General features: G+C 42.8%; 1 protein-coding gene across 2 annotated transcripts; it reads left to right on the top strand.

Annotated features, from left to right (window-relative positions):
• Nucleotides 1-2,188: 2,188 nt before the first annotated feature.
• LOC109547395 (late cornified envelope protein 7A-like) lies at nucleotides 2,189-10,071 on the top strand. Of its 2 annotated transcripts, none has more exons than XM_073807543.1 (2): nucleotides 2,189-8,839; nucleotides 9,477-10,071. In XM_073807543.1, the coding sequence occupies exon 2, from the start codon at nucleotides 9,498-9,500 to the stop codon at nucleotides 9,879-9,881; it is 384 nt and encodes a 127-aa protein (XP_073663644.1). In that variant the 5' UTR covers nucleotides 2,189-8,839; nucleotides 9,477-9,497; the 3' UTR covers nucleotides 9,882-10,071. The 2 variants fall into 2 exon arrangements, with proteins under 2 accessions (XP_073663644.1, XP_073663639.1); XM_073807538.1 differs by having other exon boundaries at nucleotides 2,190-8,839; nucleotides 9,335-10,070.
• The last annotated feature ends 326 nt before the right edge of the window (nucleotides 10,072-10,397 follow it).

The raw sequence follows: 10,397 nt of genomic DNA, 5'->3' as shown, positions 1-10,397 counted from the left end.
TTTCTTGGCCTTCCCAGTGGATGGAGCTTTGAAATATACATGTGCATACTAACCAGTGTATAGGCACAGGTCTGCAATTCTTTCAATAGTTATCCATTAGTATCTATATTCAGCTGAAAATGAATTCATACTGATGACTTCAACTCTAATTCAGTGTCTCATGGTTTATCCTAGCCTCCTTCTTTGTTCGTCTGTAATCGTCTACTCCAACAATGAGAAATCAGCTCCCACCATTTGCCACACATTCACTTATTTGTTCATTCCCAGTATGCAGGAATGGTATACTCTGTTTTGAAAACAAAGTTATAAAAGCCCAGAAGTAATTTCATGCTGTGCAAGCAACGTTTTTTCTTGCCTCTGGAGGCTATATAGACTATTGATTAAAGAGGAAAGAATGGTGAGCCAGGGTCCTTGAAGCTGGGTAAAGACGGGTCAGGATAGAGACCAGGCATCCTGAAGACCAAGGGACTAAACTGAAATGGACTGTCACTCCATGGGAGCTCTTTCAGCGAGCTCCAGTGTCCCTTTGGCTTAACCCCATTTGGATTCTTTTTTAAGCACTTCCTTGTTTTATGGTATTATAAGATGATCCAGGTTCATTTTGCATATTCTCTGCCCCAGACCTAGATTCCACACCCCAGAAATCATCTGCTAAACATAGACTCTGCTCAGCTTCCTCCTTCCGCCATCCCGCCTTAGCAGACTCACTTCCCAGGAGCAATCTCATCACATGGCTTGGGCATAAAGCATGAGATCACAGACACCTTGTGTGGGACTATAGGCATGAGAAAGCCTCATTCCATACCCAGGCACGGATTAGGACCAGTTTGGATTCTCTCGATGAATCAGGGTAGGAGAGGACATAGCATCTCTGTCATAAAACTACATGTAGGAGATCAGAAAACAGTAGGGGACAGCCTATAGGTAGATCAAAGCACACAAGTATTAAATTTGTGACCTAAATAGTTACTATACCTCAGACTAATGATTAGTTCTGAATTTTCTGGTAGATAAAATCTAAAGAGACAAATTATCATATATATATAGTCTTCAAGAGAAGGCTTGCCCTTCCTAACAATGGATTCTAAAAGAAATTGTTTGCAATGATCAGGGATACACTTAAAAACATTATTAGAACAAAATTACAGATGGAGGACAACCACATTGTTTTACCTCCCATTGAGAAAAGCAAGTCACATTAAAACAAATTCCTGCTTATTAACATGGCAGAGAGGGTCAACTGAGAGTATAAGGAAGCCTGAAAACAGAAGGTCTCACAGGTCTAGTCATAGCTTTGTTCACAAAGGATGTAACTCACCCATCTGTGAAACATGGATAATAAAAGTACCTCCATTCTTCATTCTGGTGTGAAATGATGTTCAAATAAGATAAAGGGGTCTAAATAAACCTATCTTACTGCTCTGTTAACCACCTGCTCAGGCTTCTTCTAACACATAACAAGAACAGAACCTAAGTCCCAGACTGCTCTCTCTCTCTACAGATGCTCTGTCAATTCTCTCAAGTCCCTGAATTCTGACGGATCCCTCCTCCTCCCTTGAGCTTCAGTATGCCCTCTCGACATGGACCTGTGATGTCTCCATTCTTCTCCTTCTGATTGAATTCCCAGAAGTTCTACCCTTATCGCTGACAGGTTCTCTCTGTCCTGCTTTGATTGCCAATGGAGTAGAGGGATTGACATACTCTGAACCCCATACAAACTCAGTCCCTGGATCGAACACTAGCTCTACTCATTTTTCTAGTGCCTAGTTAATAAGTTTGCTCTCAGACCCTACAGGCAAATGATTTTTAGGGAACTTTCCTCATTATAGCTTTATATAATAGCTCTGATATATGAGAGCCATTTTTCAAATAGATGACTCCAATTAACCCTGAATTTTTGCCTGATCCATCCCAATGTCCATTGTCACAGCTTGCGGCCTCAACCTATGCATGACTCATGGGGATATTTGGAGGAGATGGTGGTGGACCTGTTGGGGGTGGGAGGTGGGAAGAGTGTCGTGAAACCAGCTTTTCCCAGTCACTGACATGTTCTCATGATATTCATTGTTATTTATAAATCTTTAGAGAAATAAAAATATAGACCCTCAGCACTGAGTGACACTGAACTAGCCAAATAGTAATATAATAATACCAACAACAACACAAAAAGAAACAGCAACAATCTGAGCACCTACTATGTACAACCTGACTTCTAACGACTGTATGCATATTATTTATGTAATCATCACAACAGCTCTATGAAGTAGATGTAATTTTTATCACCATTTTACAGATGAGTAGTCATAGTACAGAGAAGACAAGTGACAAGCCTAACGTTGTACAAATAATAAGTGATGGAACCTGGATTTGAAGCTGGGTGATCCGAGTGCAGATACTAGACATTTAACCCCTATGCTGTGCTCCCAAGAGGATCGTGCTCCCCCTCTGCCCACGCCAAACATAAACACTGGGTGAAGTCAATTGACCTTAAGTGTCATCATAATTCTGCCTCTGTTTTAACTCTGTGAAATGACTTATCTGATCCTTCAACTCTCATGTGTGAAATGAAACCATATAACCAAGCCAAACAACACATTTTATTTGCAGTTAATTCACTCATTCAACAAATGAATAAGTACTGACTCTATGTCAAGAACGGTTTTCGAGGTATTGCCATTATTTCTTTATTATCTGATCTCATGCATTTATTAGATAAAATTTTCTAACAAAAATTACAGAAAGGAAATATCCTACTTTGTGAGGTAATGAGTTCTCCAAATAAAAGCATTTCATTTTAGGCCAGAAAGCATTAGGCATATGGGAGAGGGGATATAAGCACCTGACTAGGTGTTTGCTAAGACCCCTCCAAGGCGGAATGAGTTTGTGAGTTGACAGTGCTCCTTACATCTTTTAACTGCCTGTGAAGATCCCTTGAGGAGCTTGGAGGAAGGGATTAAGAGGCTGAGGAAACACTGCTGCCCGAAGGTTCTAGGGCTGACTTTCATTCTATGGTACTACCATACATACATATTACACTTTAGGACGGTATTTCTCAAACTAGCAGAATCACCCAGAGAATATTTAAACAATGTAAATACTTAGGACCCACCCCTCAGAGATTATAACTCAATAGGTCTTAATTGGGAACCAGGAATCTGCATTTTAACAGTGCTTCCCAGATAGCTCAGATGCACAGAAGGTGTAGAGTCTCTGATCTATAACAGCACCAAGATCAAGACTAAAAGAATTCTTTCCTTGCTTCATGCAGTTCCTTGCTGGGTTAACCCTATTATTCTTCAGCCTAGAACTGTGTGATCTTCACTTGCTCATAAACTTTCCAATATTCAGGTTTTCCATAGGCAGTAACACCTAACTCACAGTGTTGTTCAGAGGAGAAAGTAAAACCTGTGAAATGTAAGACAAATGTGGGGGAATGTGAGGGACTCCCCTTGTGGGACTACTATCTCTAAAGTATGAATGGCTTAGAACTACAGGTTCACAGACTGACAGAGCAGAAAGTCCTGATGCCACAAACTGAGCAACTTGCATGAGGCTTCTTAGTGCCTGCCCCCTATCCTCTTACATTTTATAGAACTGTCCTTCCTAGGTAAAGATAACACTCCTGATCCAACTGGAAACTGGCTTTTCAGTGAGGGGTGGTATTACCATCCCTGCCTTTTCCTTAAGATGTGTTAATTGCAAGCTGAAAGATACAATCTACTGGGTTATCTCTTTTTGACACAGTGGAGAGAATGATGGTGAAGTCTTTAGCATGTGGTTGTGATGAGCCAGAGATATTATGTGTACAGCAGTCACTAAGTATGGGAGGATGGTGGAGCCAAAGATCTGTTCTGTTCACCTTGGTGAACATCAGAAGAGAGGGATGAAGTTATACAAGAGCAGGAAAGCTCTGTTGCTATAGGTTGTGGTGTCTCATTTCTTGGAAGATTTATAAATATCTTCTTGGGATCATTGCCTGGAGGAGAAGCATAGGCAAGGTGATCTCTCTGCATCTTTCTGATCTTAGGACTAAAAGGCATCATTTGTTGGTGACATTTGTAAATACAAACTGCAATAAGAGGTCTTAGTTATTGCTCTACTCACTGAGGTCAACTGAGGGGCCAGGGTAGAGCCCAGGATTCAAAGAGGGATGCTTACATTTGTTACCACAACAACCGTCAAAGATGACTAATCAGAAAGTCACTCAGGTCCTAATATGATCAAGCAGCCCCTAAGCACAGAGGTCTCATCATTACCTCAGAGATCAAGATAAAAACAACACAAATAACCACACTCACTTTACAAGTGAAGACACTGAGGCCTGAAAGAGGCAAATGACCCACAGCTGGTCAGTGTCAGGACTGGGCCTGTGCCTCAGGGATGACCTACTACTTCATTCTAAGGGAGTTTTCTACAGTTGGAGAATTTAGAGAAAGGAGGGGTCGTAATACTGGCACCAGATGACACTGGTGTGTGTTCCCCAATACCACAGGAATAGGACTCAGCAGCCAGGGAATACTTGGGACTGCAATAAAGAATGATGTTTGTACTGTACCTACAGCTTACAGAACCCCACTCAATGCTGGTGTTGGTTTCTTCATTCAAACCACCATCCTATACATGGTGGGCCTACGTCTCTAGTCGACACTATACAGACAGGGGCGGGGGATTGGCTTTTGTGACCATGTCACAGAAGTCATGGGGATGTGTTATGCTGAGCAGATCTTGTCCCTTTCTTCCATCCACTAATTGGGATGGTCTCAGACCCCCGGGGCCAGGTCATTGAACATGGGTCATGTTCATGGGTCATGACTGTTCCTTCTACCCCAAGGAAAGCACAAGCAGCATGGGTCCTTCAGCAATGCAGGTGTGAATCCCACTGCCATTGAGAGGACCATGAATCCTCTCCCAGTGCAGTTTGCCAGAGTCAGACCCACATGTCTGCCTGCCATTTGGAATTCTGTCCCATAGGAGGACTGTTCAAAGATCTGACCACTCAAGTCAGAAAGAAGATCCTTATTTTCCTTTATTTCATCACTTAGGAATTAGCTTGATAAGAATCTCATGCATACCAATGCTGGCCTGATTGGTACCTCACCCTTCCATTAAGGGCACACCCAAGACAGCAGGAATCCAGAGCACGCTTGAATCCTCAGGCAGGCAGGATGGTGAGGAAGTGCTTGGGCAGATGAGGATAGAGTCAAGGAATATATGAGGTCCAGACAGCCCTCGAGGAAGAGAAGACCCTCCATCACCTTCTAACCAGTCCCTCTGTCTACAAGCTCATTAACAAAGAGCTCTCCCGAGTCCAGCTCTGATCCTCACATCAGATTTGTAGCCTGGTTGTCACCATAGACTTCAGCTTAAGTAACCAAATCAAGGCACCTAAGGCCACCTAACCCAAGTAATCTTTCTAAAATAAAAATCTCATCATGTCCCTCCTTTGATTAAAAGGTCAAGGAGGACCCAGTTGTCTCTAGTCAAAAGTTTTTAGGCAGCATGATCTAGTTTTCAGATGAAATTGATTGTTTGCCTCTAATACATAAAGCGGGTAAAGGTGCAATGACTCTATTGCAACAGGGGGTAAATGGAAGGTCCAGATTGCTGTCTGCTCAGGCTCCCCCTCTCAGGTAGCCCAAATTGTCAAGAATTTAGGATAAACGATCATTTAAAATCTGACTCAAAGTTTTTAGGAACCCCCATATCAGTAGAATGGTGAGGGAAAGGAAGGAAACTAAAATGTATTTTCAATGTACTACTTGTCAAACATTATTTGCATTATTACACTAAATAGCTCTATGAGATTCTTATGGTTAACTTTATTTTACAGGTTAAAAAAGAAAAAGAGAGACGAGGCTCAAAAATACTAAATAACATACCCATGGTTCAAAGGCCAGTGCCCCAATTCCAAGACTCATCTTCTTCCAGCTTCTGTGCATGCAAAGACATGAAACTGACACGTAGGCAAGGGTGGAGGCAGGGAGGGAGGGCTGGAAGCACCCCCAGAGCAACAGAGCAACTCATACTGTCTGCAGGTGTGGCTCTCTGAAGAGGTGATGTTTGCACAACCTGGGTAACAGGGTTCCAAAGGATATAATTTTGGAAGCTATTAATCTATAGGCTAAAGTACACAACCCAGCAAGTAAAGCTCTTAATGCTCTGGACCCTCCCTTCCTTTCTGTCCAGTTAGTGTCCCACTTCTTGCTTTTATCCAATAGTATGGCTACTCTGTTTCCAGAAAAGATCAAGCCCTTTCACATCTCCGTGCCTATGCATGTGTTCTGCTTCCCTCTACCTAGAATGCCTGTTTCCCTCTCACCCCCTGACTAACTTGCACTCTGTTTTTGAGCCTCAGTCTTGTTTTATCTGTAACGTGGGATTAACAGCAAGGAACTCAAGAAATAATGTGTTGGAATAATGAAAATAACATGTTTGATGGATGAGAGGTTGAGAATAAATCTTAATTCCCTTCCTTTCTCTCATATCATCCCACTTGTATCATTCATTCCTTAAGGGCAAAGAAGTATCTTAATCTTCGAATTCACAAAATCCTGCACCTAACAGGCACTCAGTGAAAAATTAATGTCATTAAAATGGTCATTTCAAAGTTACTCCAAGAAAGGAGTTTCTGTTGGGATAAATAATTTTTCATTATTTAAACAGTAATTCATTGATGATTTTGGATCAATACAATAGAACAATGTTTTCCAATCTTTGAAAATTATTTGTAATATTTTAGTGGGGGCCATGCAAAGAAGGAGCATAATTTTGCCCATCCCACAGATCTGGGCTTCAATAGCTCACACTCTTAGAGGGAGGGACACGATTAAGCAAGAGTCACATATATACACAATACTCTCTTTTGTCACAACCAGACAAGTTAAATAATTTCCTCTAATAAGTGGGATGAAATAACTAGACTATATGGAGTTGCTTCTTCATCATGTGGCTTACCTTGCAATGTTTCACATCCTCACATACACACCAGCCATCATCTCTCCCCTCTTCATCAAGTTCACCACTGCTCCCAACCTCAGATAAAATAAGTTCAGGGAAAACAGCAAACCAGGAAAGGTAGCACTTGGATGTTAATCCTTGGAGGTCTGATGCTCATAAATGCAAATACACACTTGAAGATGTACTGAGACCATCTGGTCCAGTCTCCTCTGAAACCCAGGGGGAGTAACAGAGCCAGGACTAGATTCCTGACTTCCATTGTCAAGTTCTTGTGGTTCGTTTTTATTGATGACTTTGTCCTGGGAGCAGCCTCCCACACCCGACCCATTTGCTTGCTGCTAACCTGGCCTCCCAGGTACTCTCTCTCCAGGAGTGAAAGGAGAGAGACTTTTGTCTCAACCACAGCTCATTAATTCACTGAGCAAATACTTTTTGAGCACTTACAAGATGTCAGGCATTGTGTAGGTGCTGAGGATAAAGAGTGAACCAGCAAACACTGACATTTCACTCTATCCAGGATGACAGATATAGAAAAATAAATACAAGCATGGTGTTATGAGAAATACCGTAAACTGTGGGAGCATTTCATAGGAGATACAAGGATTCAGAGCAAAGGAATAGGGACAGGCATTAGAAAAGAAAAGGAGCTGATCCTTCTCCAACACAGGAAGTCACAAAGGATGGTTGCAGGCATGAGTAGACTTGGTGGTAGGAAGCGGAGTATTTTACACTTGACGGGTGCTGTTTACCCCATGAAGTAGGGGCAGTATCATCTATCTAGAGGCAGCATCAAGTGTTTCAGAGGTTCAAGAGAGGAGGAAAGGCGTGATGTGTGTGCGCAGTAAATTCAGAGAAGTATACAGGATTGCCAAGCAGTATTTTGGGCTCAACCAGGTGGATGATTATGATCTTAAGATAACGCCAACTTTCCAAAGGATCTGTTTTTGTTTTGTTTTTAATTTTCATAGCAGCTAGGCATAGCAGGGCAGATTCAGCCAGGGTTTGGGTTTTGTCCGTCAAGTGCATTAACAAGCCGAAGGGGCAAGAAAGTTTATTATATTGGCCAAAGAGTGGTTGAAATGATGAACTAAGAAAAGCAAACTAGGAAAGGTTGCTGGTGGGCAGGGCTCTAGTAGGTTCCAGTGGATATAATGAAGGAAGTTGGAAACAAGGAACTGTGATCAAAGAAAGAGGTGGCTGGATTCATGGTCTCAGAGAGTTAGGAGACCTGGCTTCTAGTTCAGACTCTGCAGGACTCAGAGCATCTCCTTCATCTGCTCTGGCTTTCAGTTTCGTCATCCATGTGTGGAGGGTAAATAGTGGCCTGAAATCCTTTCCAGCTGGGCTTTTCTATGAGTCTACATTGTTGGTCAATGTTTTAGGCACTTTGGGATCTGAATCAGATACACTGAGCCTTTGATTGTGGCCCAAGTGTGCTTGGATTATTGGTCCCAAACCTGTTGATCGAGTTTTCAGAAACTCCTTCATATGTTCGGGTGACCCAACATTTGTGGCTTTAGATTTTTATCTCAAGCATGAGTTGGATTCCTCCAGAAACCCTAAATTCAATCCTGAAGCTGCGCCATTATAAACTCCCTTATAAATCACGATCTTCTCATCTTTATGGAAATAATTCCAGGGCTTATGGAGGGGAGGGATGCTCTGGAAAGATACTCATGAACATCCAATAGTGACCCAGTGTGACAAAGTGACGGAGCCACTTGAATGTGGGAAATTGTCATCATAACCACCTGGTTGAGAACAGCTTTCACATGATTTATTCCCTTGAGTTAGGTGCAAGATATGTATAAAAGACGTCAGATCACACTATCTCCTCATTGCATTTGACATATCATCACTTGCCCAAGGGTAGAAGAACAAGGTGAGTGTCCTCATTGATCTGATGGCAATTTGGGGGTGGCTGGGACTGCCACACATCAGCTGAATGAGACAGGTTGGAGAGAATGGGAACCACCTGGTAATTGCAGGAAGATAAGTCTCATGAAGATCATTGGTGTGGCTCAGAAGTAGCAATCCTAGGGGGGATAAATGGTAACCAGAGATTGGGCCAGTGGTGGGGGAGGCTACTTGGTAGGACAAGAGACAGCCACACAGGGCTGAAGGTAGAGCCCATGATGTAAGAATGAAAAGAAGGGAGATGATGAAAACAGGTGGAGTGACCATGGGCTGAGGCTAAACATGTGGTTTCTAGAATGCATAAACCAGATAACGTTATAAAAAAAACTTACGATTTTTGAAACTGCCTAGTGCCCTATGTTACTGCCTTTAAAGTCAGGAGTCGTAGGAGAACCAGGACAGGTAGGAGAAGGTGTTACCAAAGTCTAACTTACCAACTGCCTGATTTCTCCTATGCCAGGAAAGTAGGGCTAATCTGCTGTAAAGACATGGGTCCTGGAACCACAAAATCAATTACAGAACTTCAGACTCTGTAGGAAAAATACTGATACAAATGAGATTTATAATCACTGAACTTTTGAAATATCTGCATTGCTTTATAGAGCAACTGAACATTTTCCAAGATGTCCTGCCAACAAAACCAGCAGAAGTACCAGCTCCCTGCCAAGTGCCTCCCCAAATATCCACACAAGCACCCCCCAAAGGCTCTTCAGGCCCTGGCTCCCTGCCTGCCTCCTGCCCCTTCCTGCTGTGTCCCCAGCTGCTGTATTTCTGGCTTTGGAAGCTGCTGCTCTCTGGTGTCCCACCGGTTTCCAAGTGTCTACCTATGCCAGCCCCAGCCTTCCAACTGCTGTGAGGTGGAACCCTCTGGATGTTCCAGTTGCTGCCATAGTTTTGGGGCTACAGCTGATCTGCAACCTTGGAGGAGCAAAAGAGCCACAGCCAAAGAACAGTCTGGAGCTGACATCACTTCTCACTCTCGGTTTTATTCGTCCCTCTCCTCCTGAATTAAGCTGCCTAGATGTGTACATAATGGATTCCTCTTTTTCCTGAAAATCTCACACTTCCTGGCCTTAGCTCTGGTCCTAGGTCAAGAAGACCTGAACGCTGGAGAAAACTCTACTTCCCAAAGCCTTATCAGTGTGCACAAATAAAGCTTATCTTTCCTGGCACCCAAAACTAATTAGAGTTTGTTGATTTCCCCCATCCTCAGCTTTGAGGAGCTTCCAGGAACCTGGATTCCTTAAGCAGATTCCCACAAATAGCCACCAGATGGGAAATTCCCTCTAGGTAGACCCTGGGTCTGAGCAGCCTGAGAGGGCTGTGAAAAAAATATCCAGAGGGGAATAAGAAGGGGATGTTCCCAAAGTATCAGTGACCCTGTTCCACTGCTATTGCCACATTTGCTACCATCACTGAAATTTCTTCCTACTCATAAAGGACACGATACTTCCCAGTCCCAGAACTTAGCCTCCAGATCATTTTTATTTGGGGGAATCACATGCTTAAGAAGGAAATGCCAC

The sequence above is a fragment of the Tursiops truncatus genome, chromosome 1 (genome assembly GCF_011762595.2).
Source record: "Tursiops truncatus isolate mTurTru1 chromosome 1, mTurTru1.mat.Y, whole genome shotgun sequence".
Lineage (NCBI taxonomy): Eukaryota > Metazoa > Chordata > Mammalia > Artiodactyla > Delphinidae > Tursiops > Tursiops truncatus.
This window is presented reverse-complemented; position numbering and strand designations above follow the sequence as displayed.

Excerpts from the sequence above, each read along its gene's own strand:
- LOC109547395 (XM_073807543.1), top strand. The coding sequence starts at position 9,498 with ATGTCCTGCCAACAAAACCAGCAGAAGTACCAGCTCCCTGCCAAGTGC.